Source organism: Nannospalax galili, unplaced genomic scaffold, assembly GCF_000622305.1.
Source record: "Nannospalax galili isolate Female #2095 unplaced genomic scaffold, S.galili_v1.0 scaffold1714, whole genome shotgun sequence".
NCBI classification, from domain to species: Eukaryota; Metazoa; Chordata; class Mammalia; order Rodentia; family Spalacidae; genus Nannospalax; species Nannospalax galili.
The window spans coordinates 31,278-46,557 of NW_008334552.1; the positions used below are offsets into that span (position 1 = coordinate 31,278).

At 46.5% G+C, this 15,280-nt stretch overlaps 1 protein-coding gene across 3 annotated transcripts in view; it reads right to left on the reverse strand.

The window, feature by feature from the left end:
* The window catches only part of Pofut1 (protein O-fucosyltransferase 1), a 34,273-nt gene that overhangs the window by 932 nt on the left and 18,061 nt on the right, over nt 1-15,280 (reverse strand). Inside the window, exons 5-7 of one of the 3 annotated variants that reach the window (XM_008829377.3) lie at nt 12,415-12,607; nt 9,089-9,331; nt 5,037-5,272 (exon numbers count right to left, since the gene is read on the reverse strand). In XM_008829377.3, coding sequence (XP_008827599.1) covers nt 5,084-5,272; nt 9,089-9,331; nt 12,415-12,607 — 625 coding nt within the window. In that variant the 3' untranslated portion in view covers nt 5,037-5,083. Of the gene's footprint in view, nt 1-2,240; nt 5,273-9,088; nt 9,332-12,414; nt 12,608-15,280 lie in introns of those variants that run through there. The other 2 variants (XM_017797217.2, XM_029561755.1) reach the window with 2 other exon arrangements.

Genomic DNA, 15,280 nt, shown 5'->3' on the forward strand with positions numbered 1-15,280 from the left:
GAGGCTGTCAGATCCCCTGGGACTGGAGTTGTGGACAGTTGTTAGCTGCCATGTGGGTGCTGAGATTTAAACCCAGGTCTTCTGCAAGAACAGCCGGTGTTCTTAACTGCTGAGCCATCTCTCCAGCCCCCCAACTCCATTTTTAAAAATTGCACATACAAGCCAGGCGTAGTGGCGCACGCCTTTAATCCCAGCACTTGGGAGGCAGAGGCAGGCGATCTCTGTGAGTTCAAGGCCAGCCTGGTCTGCATAGTAAGCTCCAGGACAGCTGGATCTACAGGGAAACCTTGTCTCAAAAAAAAAAAAAGACAAAAAAAGTTGTACATATTCATGCTGGTCCCAGCCTGTTAAGCCAATGTGTGACTTCATTCCGCTTTGTAGGCTCATTGGGAGAGTTAATACTGCCATCAAAGCTGACACACCACAGGTAAGTGGTGATAACTGCGATACCATCTCAGGAAGCCACACACCCTTTCTGAAGCTGTTTCTTCAACTGTGAGCCATCAGTGGACACAGGGCTGTCAGAAGAATCACAGAATTGTGCCTCGAAATGCTTTGGGAGTCTTGGAGGGCCTTGGCAGGGGGCCGAAGCAGTCTTGGGAGTGACTCTGGCAACCCTCTACACAGTGCCTTTCTAGAAGTTTCCTTTCCACCTCCCCTGACTTTCCCAGGCTGTTTGCTCAAGGTGAGACCATCTTCCCAGCTGTAGCCAGAGAACAAACAGGAACCCTGAGTACTTAGTCTACTGGGATGGAACTCCCTTCTGCCTCTAGGGGACTAGAGAGGCCAAGGCCTGGAGCCAAAGATGTAGGGCTGGGGGACAGGAAGAGGCAGAGAACTGCCTACTTATGGCAGTGAACCCTGTCTTTCTTCAACTATGAAAAGAGGGTCTGAGACTGGATGATCCTTTGGGAAATACACCAGGCTTGTCATCCAAAGGCTTGTGTATAAGACCCAGCTTTGCCATTAATCTAGTGTGTAACTGGAATACTACCCTTTTTTTTTTTCTTATATTACTGGGGATTAAATCCAGGGTCTTACCTATAGCAAGCAGACATTCTGAGCTACACCCCCAGCTTCTTAAAATCTACTTTTAAATCTTTATTTCTACTTTGTGCATGTTTTGCCTGCATGTAGTTAAGTGTGTCACATGCACGCAATGGCCATAAGACCCCCGAACCTTTTCATTTTGAGGCAGGGTCTCAATTAAGTTGCCTGTCTCTGAAGTAGTTGAGATTATATAAGCATGAGCCACAAGGCTTGGCTGGCTGGGAGGATGTATTGTTTTTAAAAAATACTTTATTATTTTTATATGTATGAGTGTGTTGCCTGCATGTATGTAAATGCACCCATGTTGTGCAATGCCCACGGAGGTCAGAAGAGGGCATCTGATCCCCTGGAACTGGAGTTATGGATGGCTGATAGCTACCATATGGGTGCTGGGAACTGAACCCTGGTCCTCTGCAAGAACAGACAGTGCTCTTCTGAGTCATCTCTCCAGTCCTTGGGATTCTCTATTCTGTGTTTCTAAGTAGCTCCTCCAGGTAGGTGCTCGTGAGAAATACAGATTCCTGGGCCCTCTGCTCCCACTTGTATTGTCAGGTGTGGGTGGCTCTCAGCAAGCTGCCTTGTCCTGTAGGATTCACAGAAAGGCGAGCACCTGGGATTTGGAGGCAAATTACAGGAGAGGAACAACCGTCATGAGGCCAACTTGTCCCTGTGGCTCGGGCCCCAGCCCTGGCAGCATGCTGAGCTCCTCTCCCTCCTTCCCATGTGGCAGCATCCCTGTTGGCTCTTCCCTATGCACCCATGCGTACAAGCTTTAAAAACTCCATGTGTGGTGACTCTTGTCTATAACCCCAGCACTTGGGAGGATAAGGCAGGAGGATCAGGAGTTTAAGGCCAGCCTCAGCTACATTATGTACCAAAAGAAAAGAAAATTCCAGAGGACAAACAGACCTGGTAGTGGGGGAGTAAATGATACCAACCAGTAAAAGGCTGACAATTGTTAAAATTGCAAGCTGTTTATTAACAATTTTTGTTCCTATTTAAATTTTCTCATGATAAGAATTTTAAGTCTTGTATCTAACAAATCCACTTCTGGGAATTTTTCATCTGTATTTTAAATACAGATCTTTGCAAGTAACATTTTTCAAATCACAATAGTAAAAAACTGGGAACGCATTCAGGTCTCATAAAAGGCAAACCATACATAAACTATGGAATCCTCTCAATTAGAAGTTTATAGGATTAAAATTACGCAGGCTATGTGCTAACAGGGGAAATATGATATGCTGTTAAGTAAACTGAGACACTAAACTGTAAATACTGCATGATTAAAATGATAAAGACTGGTATCTTTTTAAAGTGAGTCATAAAAATAACTTGACATACTCAGAACCTGACCATCTTCTACCATACTCAGCACAACGGTCTTTACCTCTTGGGAGGATTCTAGTGCAGAGGTGCGTGAAGCCTGACTGCTCAACCCTGGTTGCACACCAGTCTCTGCTATCCCCACCCCCTCCACTTCCTCTCCACCTGCTTGCTAAAGGGTCCTTCACAATCACTGGATTCCCCTTCTTCTGTCCAGAACCTGTGAAGAAAGGCCTTTGGTGCTCTCCAAGAAGACAAGCCTAGGTGAGTGTCACCAACTACTCCCAGCCCCTCAACCTGCTACCCTGACTCCTTGCTGCTCTTTACAGGCACAAATTCCAGCCCCAGGGCCTTGGCACACACCATCCTTTCTGCTGGGAATGTGCTACTTTGTTGTCTTGAGTTTTCTCCTTCACTCCTAAAGAAAACTCCTTTTACTTAAAATTGTTCCCCTGTACCCTTGATTTTTCCTCATAGCACTTTCCTCCACAGTACACTTACTTTGCTTTCCTTTCTAGAATGCAAATCCTTTGAGAGAACTGTTTCTCTGCTGCACCCCTTCTACCTAGCAGAGTCCAGCACACAGTAGGTGATCAATAAATACCCACAAAATGAATGTTGAACTAGGTAACTATCCAAGGGGCCAGAAGCTACATATGGGCTTCCTTTTTCTTGTGTGAGCTCCTCCTAGAGCTAGCTCCAGGAAGGCCCTAGCAGGTATGCAGTAGAAGCCAGTGGCTGATCCTTTTCCTACAGCCTCCACAGCCCTGTGCACAGTGCATGGTGCATCCTGGGAGGCAACGGCAGCAGAGCACACGGCTGACAGAACTGACTTTGAGAGGTCAGACCTGGCTCACCATCCCTAGTCATGCAGCCTTGGGAAAAGTAGAGTTCTCTGAGCATTTGTTTTTTGTCAGGAAGAAAAGGCTAATACCAGGGCCTGGGTGGAAACTCAACAGGATGCCCAAAAAGCACTCAGCACAGTGCCTGGCTTGGAGCAGGTATTCAGAAAGCAGCAGTCACACCAATGACCATCTAGGGGCCTTGCTGTTTTCAGGTTTACAGTGTGCCTGTGTTAGCTGACTGAAGTCTTTTAACAAGCCCCTAGATCTACCACCATCTTACAGGTGAGAAAGCTGGGCCTGAGTAAAGTACTTGTCCAGAGGCATGGCCAATTCTCTCAAAAGCCCTGATGCTTTCTGCAGGAACATGGTGCCAATCAGGATGGCCTGCATAGCTACAGGAGCCCAGTCTCTAAGCCTGTGCCTTGTGTAATGTAGGGCCTGGCAACTGAACTCCAAGGAGGTGTTAAGTGCAGAGGACCCCTTGTCTACGGCCCTTCCTCTGGGTGAGGTAGAGAGCAAGTCTGGACAGACAAGCCATCCCTGAGCCCACCAAGATCAAAACTCCCACACTTCCCAAGAAGGAAAGCTACAAAGGCCCTTTCTATGTAGTTCCTTCTGCCTAGAGCTGGGCAGAGGTTCTAAGCAGTAAATGCCAACTCTGGTGTAGAAAGCCTATTGTGACCTTGGACCCAGTCTTCCCTGACAGAAGAATAAGCCCCTACATGGAGCTGCAGGTGTGAAGGCTGAGGGAGATATGTGGCAGGGTAAAGTTCCATGGGTGTTAGACACAGGGTTTAGAGGCATATGGTCAAAAGTCTCAGGCTCTCAGGAGTGTGAGAACATCACAAGGCTGAAAGTCCTTAGGACTGGAATACCTCAGGGCATCGACACATTTGCTTCCAACCTGGGACTTCAGATGGCTCCTGGGCACTTACATGTCAGAAAGTTGGCAAATACCCCTTGGGGAATAGATGATCTGGGGCTGGGACAGGGGTCTTGGAGAGAGCAGGCTTCAGAGTACCCTGGCAGACCACCAGACCTGGCCCCCAGTGATAAATGCTGAGGCCCTAATGGGGCTGAGCCTAGGAGTAATAACAGGATCAGCCAGTTGGGAACATGCTGTGGGAGTGACTTTTATCCTCCCTTGGATATAGGGAGTATCCCACAACACTGCAATTGCTGATTCCTGTCTGCCTAGTGTTCGCCCCAAAGAGCTGGTATATGACAATGGCTGGGGCCTAACAGTGGGGATGAGCCTGAGGGCCACTTTGGGGGATCCCTGGAGAAATGGCCAATAGATCTACCCAGTCATGGTTTCATCTGTATTTAGTTAAGGTCACTTTAGGTGTATATGCTAATGAACTTCACTGATTTTTCTAAAAACAAGAAGAGTTCAAGGTAGTCATGACTCTGTATCAAAAGTAAAAATCAGCTGGGTGTGTTGGTGCATTCCTGTAATCCCAGCACTTGGGAAGTAAAGGCAGAAAGATAAGGAGCTCAAGCCCAGCTTGGGCTGTATGAGATCATCTCAACCTCATTCCTGCCCCTTACCCCTCAAGAAAAACCCTATAAAAATCTTTCTCTTTATAAAATAACTGCTCTAGAGAGAGTTCAGCACTGTAGGCTGCTCAGAGCACAGTGGGCCAGAGGTCAGAGTGTGACCTGTTCTGTGGTGTGAGCATTCCCAGAAACACATGAGGTAAGGACTGCTCTGGCTGTGGGGTTTGGGGGTCCTGAGCCCTGGGCTGGAATGTCTCCTTCCAAGAAGCCCCTGGTACTGTTCTCCATCTCTGACAGGAGAGAAAAGGAACTTACAGTTCTGGGAGCACCCTTGGGTGCTAGCTGGGGGGCTCTAGCCAGGATCAGAACTCGTCCCGCAGCTGAGGGGGCCTGTCCATCCCAAAGAAGGAGGACTGCCTCCCATGAAGGTCCCGCTCCCGCTTCACAAAGGCAGTGAAGGAGGAGACACAGTTGCCAATGAAGTGGTCAGCCTGGCCAAGGATGTACAGGTCGATCTGGGCCACCTCAGGCTTCAGACTCACCACCTTCACCTGTAGAAGAAGGGTAGAGTGTTAGCAGGTGCCTACAGGCCAAGGCCAGCTCAGCTAAGGCCAGTAGGCCTTACTCTCAACCTTCCCCCACTGGACTGAGAGTTTAGATAAGAGTGGAGAGAATGATTAGGGTCAGTGTCTAAGAGAAGTGTGACCAGCCACTGTCCGGCCCACCCAAGCGTTGCCCCTCTAGCCTCTGCCCTAACAGCACCATCTCCACCTGTGCCTATTCCTCTGCCTGCGATGCCTTTCTCCACCCATTAAAAGTCTGACCAGGTTTGGAGATGTAGCTTAGGGGTAGAGTATGACCTCAGTATGCATAAAGCCCTGGCTTCCATTCCCAGCATCAAAAGCAAAATCTTCCCAAGAAGCCTTTCAAGGCTCAGCTCATAAAACCTTGCTCAAAAGCCCTAGCCTGCAGGGCTGCCTCCATGCTAGAGATAGGGGCAGAAAGCATGCACCCACCCAGTCCTGCTGCCTGGATGCTGTCCTCTCAAGCACCATCCCAGGCCCAATCTACCCATCCCTGAGATCTTCACAAAGGTTAAGTCCCTTCCTATGAGGAACTGCCTCTCCCTGGGCCGGGACAGTACCTTCTCCTATCTGACTGACTCCTACAGCCTCTTCACTGTCCCTCACTGCCTCTCCTGGTCACTATGGAAGTGCCATAGGAAACCTGAGACAACCATCTCCTAGTCCTCCTAGCTGGTTACCCTTTACTAGTGCCCTACTGCCTTTCAGATAAGGATGGCGAATCACAAAGGTGCTTGACCAGGCCCTGCTGAGGCTAGCTTGCCTACTCCCACTGTCCTTGGGAATTCTAGCTGTTAGCTACCAAGTTCTGCCTGCTCCTCCTGGAGACCTTTACATATACTGCTCCTCTATCAGGGGTGAAGCTCTCTTACCTAGCTAACTCCTATTTACCTTCACTTCTCAGATCGTGTAGCATACTCTGGGGAAGCCCTTCCTAACCCCCACTAGGCTGGAGCCCTCTGCTCTACATCTCAAAGCCCTGCTGTCCCTCTTAGGAGCCCAAGTCTCCGCTTGTAGTTTTCACTTCTTGATTCTCTGATTTTTTTTTTTTTTTTAAGACAGGGTCTCTTTGTAGCCTCAGCTGTCCTGGAACTCAGGATGTAGACCAGGCTGGCCTTGAACTCACAGAGATCTACCTTCCTCTGCCTCCCGAGTGCTGGGATTAAAGGTGTGCGCCACCACACCTGGCTTGATTCTCTGATTAACACTCTGTTCTGCACCCAGTTGAGACTGCAGCTGAATTGGTCTGCTCTCCACTGCTGTGGCCAGGTCTGGCCTAGAGTTGGCCTCAACAAATTCCGTTTGAACAAACTTTCCCCCCACTCCAGCCTGCCCACCTGCAAAGTCTATTCCCAGTCTGGGCTGTGCCCCTGAGGGCAGGACCACATTTCATTGATCTAGGTCCCCAGCTTAATGGTTATAGCTTAATGGCTGCACTCAGAAGAAGGGCAGGGAGCTGCAGAGATAGCTCTAGTCTATAAAGTATTTGCCTTGCAACCAAGAGGACCTGAGTCTGATCCCCAGAACCCACATTAAAAAAGCCTGCGCAATAGTGTGTGCTTATAATCCCAGCACTGGGAAAGGTACAGACAGGCAGTTCCTGGGGCTTGCTGGCCTGATAGCCTGGCATACTTGGTGAGTTTCAGGCCAGCAAGAGACCCAAAACAAAGAGATCTCAAAACAAAAGATGGTATCTGAGGCAGACACACACACACACACACACACACACACACACGAAGAAAAAAAGGAACAGGGTAGGATATGGGCCCACAGAAAATGGGGCTGAGAGTTGGGGGTGGGGGGGTGAGAGCACCAGCACAGGAACAGGAAGTAGGAAACTGCAAGAGGCTCAAGGCCTAACAGGCACATCAAGCCTAAAGCTCATAAAAACTCCCTGGGACTCCCCAGATGCTTTGGCTTCATAGAGGTGAGGGGTGGGCTGAGCTGCCTGGAAGTGCTTTGCTGTTCCACCAAGATTTCTGACGTCACAAACCATCACCTTGATGTTTGGATTGTAGCAAAGACACTACCAGTTGAATCTCAGCCAAAATCCCCCAAACAATCCCACCCACTCCCTGAAACTTACTGGCTCTGTCTTGCCTACTGTAAGCAGCTCCGGGCCCTCTTAGATAAATTCAGCCCCTCCCTGGGATTTTGGTTTCCTCACTATAAGCAGGGGCAGAGTGAGAGGACCCTGAGGTCCTGCAGCTAGTTTTTTATCTAAGAAATGGCAGGACAAACCAGAATACACCCATCTAGCACTTCCTCATTGGCTGGGCTTCCCTTTTTTTAGGAAGGAAGGTTGAATAAGAAAATAAAAGGGAGGGCTTGGACATAAGCCGATGGCTCCCAATGTTGGCTACTTTTTTTCTTGATTTTAAATATTCATATGAATAAAACAAATATTCATATGAAAAATAAAATAGTCATACTTTCTTATCTATTTGTAAATGTGAGAGTTTTGGGGGTTTTTTTTTGTCTTTTTGAGACAGGGTCTCAAAAAGAGACCTGTAGCCCCTGCTGACCTGGAACTCACTATGTAAACCAGGCTGCTTCCAGAACTCACAAAGATCCACCTGCCTCTGCCTCCTAAGTGCTGGGGTTAAAGACGTGTGCCACCACCTGGCCTAAATGTGAGAGACTTAAGAATATTTTAAAATAAGTCCTTGGCAACCTCTAAATTATTCTTGGCTTCATATGGAAAAGAAAAATCACCTTTCTAATATCTTCCTCTTAGGGCCTGCTGAGCATTTGTGGCTCTGTCATTCTGAAGTCTCTCTGAATGCTGACTAGACACTCAGTTACCCTACAGATGCATATCCACTCATTGCTTTCAGCTGATACAGTAAGCATCTGCCAAGCGTACATTATTGTCTGTGCAGTACTGCCTGAAACATTCATTAAGCGTGAAAAGTTTTTCCCTTTACTCACTAACCACTTATTTCTACTATTAACAACAGCTAAAATTATTGGGAAGTGTTTTAATATCTTTACATAAGCCTGATCTTTACAAATGTCAAAGGAGACAGGTTCTTCCCACTCTATCCATGAAGAAACAGAAGCAAAGAGAGGTCAAGTAACTTTTGCTTGGCTGCATGATGAGAAGAATTCAAGGTTTCTGGCTGCAGAGTGTGTATTGCTCAAGCCACGTATGATGGCACAGGTCTATAATCCCAGCACTTAGACATGGACGCAAGCTCAGTAATACAAGGTCATCTCAGCCACATATGGAGGTTAAGGCCAGACCAGGTTATATGAGACCTGACCTTGTATTAAAACCAAAACCAAAACTAAACAGAGTACATATCCTTAACCTTACAGCTATTGCAGAACCCTTCCCAGGGTTCATTCTATGTCCTCACTTAACAAAACAACTGTACTGTGTCAGACACTGTGCTAGACACTGGTGATGGTAAAGCAAGTCCCAATCCTCAGAGGTCAAAGCACCAGAGTAGACCTCAGGGAACAGAAGACTGGGTTAGCTTTGGATTCTGTCTTTAAGGAGCCCACACTTCTGGGAGAAAATTCTAGAAAGTGCCTCAAGGGAAGAGAGAAAGAACCATGAGAAGTCCCAGTAGGAATGTGTGAGCTACTGAAGTGGACTGGAAACTGGAGAGAATTAGCAGATGTTGAACTATGGACAGAAGGGGAGTTAGGAATCAGAGAAGAGTGCATGACCAGGCAAAGGGCTGGTGGAGAGAAGGTAAAGCCGGCAGTGGAAGCCGCGGGACCCGACACTGGCTTTCACTCTCGCCTTGCTGACATCCTCCTGGCCAGGCGCACCTTCTCTTTGAACAGCTGCTGGATCTCTGGCACATAGCTCTCAGAGTCTGTGGCAATGTAGACCGACTTGGCATTCAGTGCCCTCACCCAGAGCTTCACGGCCCGCTGGATTTCCTTCAGGTCAGGAAGGCACATGGTCATGGTGAGGGGGGTCGCTGTGCTGCGGCTGTAGCCCACACACTGAGGGGAGGCCATGAAGTGTGACCCTGCAGTCCCATCCTTCAGCATGGAGCAGGCATTCTTCTACAGGGAGGGGTGGGGCACAGAGTTAGAGAAGCAACTGCCCTGGACCTCAACAGCAGGCATGGGTAAATGGAAAAAGGCAGGCCACACAGGAGGAACCCAACTCTTTTTTCTTTTTTGTGCTGGAACCCAAGGCTTTGTGCAAGGGAAGCACATGTTCTACCACTGAGCTGTACCCCTAGTCCCAATAACTATGGGCCCCTAGTCCTAAAAACCCATGTTTTCTTTAAAAAAAGCACTTAGGGGCCGGGCATGGTGGTGCACACCTTTGATCCCAGCACTTGGGAGGCAGAGGCAGGTGGATCTCTGTGAGTTCGAGGCCAGCTGGTCAACATAGCGAGTTCCAGGTCTGCTGGGACTACAGGGTGACCCTGTCTCAAAAAGACAAAAATAAATAAATTAAAAAAAAAAATTTAAAAAGCACTTATGAGGTAGACAGGCAGACAAACCTCTGCGAGTACAAGGCCAGCCTGGTCTACTTAGCAAGTTCCAGGCCAGCCAAGATTAAACAGCAAGACTTTTAAAAAAGCCTAGCATGGCGGCATGTGCCTTTAATCCCAGCACTTGGGAAGCAGAGGCAGGCAGATCTCTTGAATTCCAGGCCAGCCAGAGATATTTAGTGAGATCCTATCTCAAAAAACAAAACCAAGCCAAATGGGCTGGAGAGATGGCTTAGCAGTGAAGAGGACTGGCTGCTCTTGCCCCCGCCCCCATTCAGTTCCTAACACCCACAAGGCAGCTAACAACTGTCTGAAAACTCCGTTTCCAGGGAATCTCTTCTGGTGTCTGTAGGCACTGTACAACAAGGGTACACTTAAAACACATGTAGGAGAGCCGGGCGTGGTAGTGCACGCCTTTAATCCCAGCACTTGGGAGGCAGAGGCAGGCGGATCTCTGTGAGTTCAAGGCCAGCCTGGTCTACATAGTGAGTTCCAAGCTGGGGCTACAGAGAGACCCTGTCTCAGTCTCAAAAAGACCAAAACAAAACAAAAAAATCCTTGTAGGAAAAAAAAAAGCTGAGAGTGGTGGCACATGCCTTTAATCCCAGTACTGGCGAGGCAGAGGCCAGCCTGGTCTACATAGTGAGTTCCAGGACTGCTGGGGCTACAGGGAGACCCTGTCTCAAAAAGACAAAATAAATAAATAAATAAAATGAATAAATAAATAAAAATAAAAATACATGTAGGAAAAAAAAAATTAAAGCACCAAGGAAAAAGTCAGGAGTGGCAAGGCCAACCTGTAATCCCAGCATTTGTGAGATAGAGGCGGGGCATCAGGAGGTCAAGGCCAGCCTTGGTTAGGTAATGAGGCCAATTTGTCTCCAAAACAAAAAGGAAGAGGGAACTGCACCAAAACAGACACATGGTTATTTCTGAGTGGGATACTGGTTTTGCAGGGCATTTTTCCCCTGGTCTTGCTGTGTTATCTGGAGCTTCCAGTAGAACTTCCAATTGTGAACAGTGGTGCAGATAAGGGGAGGCTTATCTGATTCCTGGCTTCTTTGGGACCTTCTGATAGCTCCCTGGGAGGCACATGTTTGCTGTGGGTTCCAGGGAGATAGGCTTTATCAAGCTAAGGTGGGTCCATTCTATTTCTGGCTGGTTATGAGTTTTTCTCATGAATGGGTGTTGACTTTCATCAAATGCATTCTTATCCTCTACTAAGATGACTACAAGATTTTTCTTCTTTGGGTGTTAATACAGTGAATTTCATCCCTTTGGATAGATTTTGCTTAAGTTTCCTGCTCCTTACTAGATTTTACTTGCTAATATTTTACTTAAGATCTGTATCTCTATGTCTATCAATTAAGAATGGCTGTAATTTTCTGAGCTGACTTTATCTAAGTTTGGTATCCATGTTATGTTAGCTTTATTTTAAAAATACCATCATAGGCAGGGTGTGGTGGCGTATGCCTTTAATCCCAGCACTGGGAGGCAGAGGCAGGCTAATCTCTGTGAGTTCCAGACTAGCCCCGTCTACATAGCCAGTTCCAGGCCACCTGGGACTACAGACCTGGGACTACAGGGAGACCCTGTCTCAAAAATACCAAAAAAAAAAAACCAAAGAGCATCATGTATATACATACACACACATATGTACATATACACACAATCATACATACATACACTTGTTTGCTTTTGCTGGGCAAATACTGTACTACTGAGCTGTATCCCAGTCCTTGGCATCTTATTTTTTTTTTATGTACCAGGAAGAATAGATGGGAGCTATGCCTTGAATGTACACACATGAACATGCACATGGCTGAAATCACTCATCAACTATTCTGAGCCTGGTTCCTTTTCCTTACAGGAGGGGGACAGGGAGAGTCTAGAGGCCAACTGTAATATTACCTCATCAACTGTACTAATTGTGTGTGTGGTGCTAGGGATAAGACCTGGGGCCTTGTCTATACAAGGTAAGCACTCTACTACTGAGCTACATTTCCCGTCCTATTAATGAATTTTAAACAATTTCTATGTTTCAGAATTTTTCACTTTTCAGTGATGTGCATTTCTATCTATCTATCTATCTATCTATCTATCTATCTATCTATCTATCTATCTATCATCTATCTATCGTCTGTCTGTCATCTCCTTAGGTAAACAAAGGGGATTATTCATATTGGTTCTGATGTTTTCACAGATGATAATCGGATGATGTTCTGCACATTTAGACAGCCTCCAAATTCTGAGGGGATGACATCTTCATTTCTCAGGAGCCCCACCCTGTCTCCATAGTTTGCTTTTCAACAAGGAATCTATTAGCTAACCACCAAGCTAGGACAGAGGACTCCTAGGCTGAGGGCCTCTCTTTACCTTTCTGCCTGACTTGGAATCTGACTTGATGCCTCAGTTTATCCATCTGCAAAACAAGAGTACAATGGCAGTTGTTAAATGACAGCTTGTCAGCAAGTACTCTAGATGCTTTGGACCTGTGCATGGTAGCAGATGATGGGACATAATCCTAGACTTGGCCAAGTTAGTTCTCCCTGCTCCAGGCTGAGACTTGATGACAATCACCACAGGCCTGGGCTCTGGTTAGGTAAATGTTCGAGTCAGCCAGAGAGAGGAAACAGAAGTTACCCAGTCGGAGCCAATGCGCAGATGGATGCCCACATAGGGTCGGATGAGGTGGGTGCTAATCTGGGCCTCTCCTGTCCTCACCATCTCGTCTGACCACACCATGTACTTGTGGAGTGACCTGTGTTCCTCCAGGACAGGGAACTGGGCTGGGGCCCCTGGCAGTGCGAGCACTGGGTGTTCCTTTGGAGAAAATCTAGGCATAAAATGGAATAAGGGGAAGTTAGACAGAAGACACTGAGAGAGCCCAGCTTCCACCCCCATGGGAAAAGGGATGGCACTGCACCATGGCTCAGACCCTGCAGAGAGGCCCCTGTAGCACGCAAGAGATGCAGAGGTTGTGAAATCTCAACGGGCTGATAAGAAACCTTGGTGGAGACAGCAGGCACAATATGCAATACTGTTCCTGCCACACGGAATTTACAACCTTTTTTGCTTGTTTAACAATTAAAAATTTACAGTAGAGCATTCCAACCTTTTATATACCATGCTGGCTTCTAATCTGTGGTGTGATAATTCACTCAAGGGTGGGGTGTCTGGACCAAGCCTTTACCCTTTTACCCACACGTCGGGACTGAGACATGAAGCTACTTACAGAAGCAATGTTGGTCCCATTCACAGGGACTCCACATGGGATTAGGACAGTCATTCAACACTTGACAAATACTGTCTACTATGTGTCAGGACCCAGGGAGAATGAGATCAGCATGGTCCAAACCCTCACGAGAGAGACCAAAGGTCTCTAGATGCGTTCTCCATCACAGAGTATGCATTCTGTAATCATTTCACATGTATCATGTTTTCTGCTGGTCCAGGCTCTGGTGGCAGTACCTTCATTGTGTCTACATCAGTGCTTGGAACATATGAGAGCTCAGTAAGCAAAAGGATAGTAAACAAATGTTCTCTCTTCAGCTAAACCCAGCCTCATACCAGCAATATAAAGCACTATGCTGTCCTATGAACGTGCACTTTCTGACTCTAGACATCTCCATGCTTCTCTTCTCCATTTGAATTATCTGCCCTACCAGCTGAAATCTTTTTCCGAACATTATAAAGTAGGCATAGCCCCTCTGGAAAAGTCTGCAGTCAGTTTCTTATAAAATTAGACACGCAATTACCATAAGACCGAGTGATGGCACTCATGGGTATTTATCCCAGGGAAATGAAACCTTATATCTACACACAAACCTGTGCACCAATGTTTCTAGCAGTGTTATTAATTTCAGCCCTAAACTGGAAACAACCCACAAGTCACTCTATGAAGTGGTGCAACAAACTGGCACAGCTATACCATGAACCACCACTGCAGTAAGAAGGAATAACTATCAACACAGGCCACCGCTTAGATGGCTCCAAAGGGAATGATCCTAAATGAAAAAAGCCACCCCCAACAGGTTACAAACCAGATGACTCCATCTATACACTAATGAAAAATCAAATGGAGAAGACAACAGAAGTAGAGAACAAGCTAGTAGCTGCCAGGGGTTAGCAATGGTGTGCATGTTTTATAGATGTGGGTGTTGTTATAAATTTGCAATATACGGCCAGGGGCTAGTAGCTGCCAGGGGTTAGCAATGGTGTGCATGTTTTATAGATGTGGGTGTTGTTATAAATTTGCAATATACGGCCAGGGGCTAGTAGCTGCCAGGGGTTAGCAATGGTGTGCATGTTTTATAGATGTGGGTGTTGACCAGCCTGGTCTACATAGCAAGTTCCAGGCCAGAAGTGGCTACAGGGAGACCCTGTCTCAAAAAGACAAAATAACTAAATAAATAAATTTGCAATATAAAGATATTTATAATGGAGGCTGGAGAGATGGCTCAGCGGTTAAGAGCACTGACTGCTCTTGCAGAGGACCCAGGTTCGACTCCCAGCACCCACATGGCGGCTACATTAACTCCAGTTCCAGAGGAATCCGAAGCCCTCTTCTGATCTCTGAGGCACTGCATGACATGGGTGTACTCACATGCATGCAGGCAATACACTCACACATATAAAATAAATTTAAAAAAAGATATTTATAATGAAGGAAGCATTCAGTATTGTAATGACGATAGTGAACACACAAACCTACACCTGTGACAAATTACACAGAACAAAAATACACACATAGTTAAGTACAAGTAAAACAGAAAAAAACAATCTGAATAAAATTGGTAGATTACGTCACTGTCCATACCCTGGCTGGGCTACCATACTTATGTAGCTCTGAAAATTATCACTGGGGGAATCTGGGTAGAGGGTATATGAGGAGATCTCTCTATTCTGTTTATTACAACTGCATGTGGATCTACAATTAAAATTTCATATAAAAATTATGAAAGGGCCAGCAAGGTAAAGGTACCTGCCACCAAGCTGATGACCTGAGTTCAACCTTGGGGACCTACACAGTAGAAGAAGCAGAGACTCAACATCAGTAAGTTGTCCTTGGACCTCCACAAGCATGCTGTGGCATGCATGCCCCCCACTTAAATGAATGAACACACACAAATAAGTAAACATGGTAAAAATAAATAAGAACTTAAAAAGCTATTAAATCCTAAAGCAAAAACAGAAAATAATTCCTATAGCCATGACCTCTATCAGCAGGCACTAATATCCTATTTTGCTTCAGAGTTTAAAACAAAAACCAAACAAACCAAACACCGCATACCTAGTGCCAGCGAGAGGACTCAGAAGGTAAAAAAGCGCTGGCCACCAAGACTAAGGACCTGAATTGGATTCTCTGAACCCACATGATGGAAGGAGAAGACTGACTCCTGCTAGTTGTCCTCTGACCATCACATACACATGCTGTGGCACATTCACATGCATACACCCATACACACAAAATAAATAAAGAAATAATAAATAAATGCAAAAAATGAAA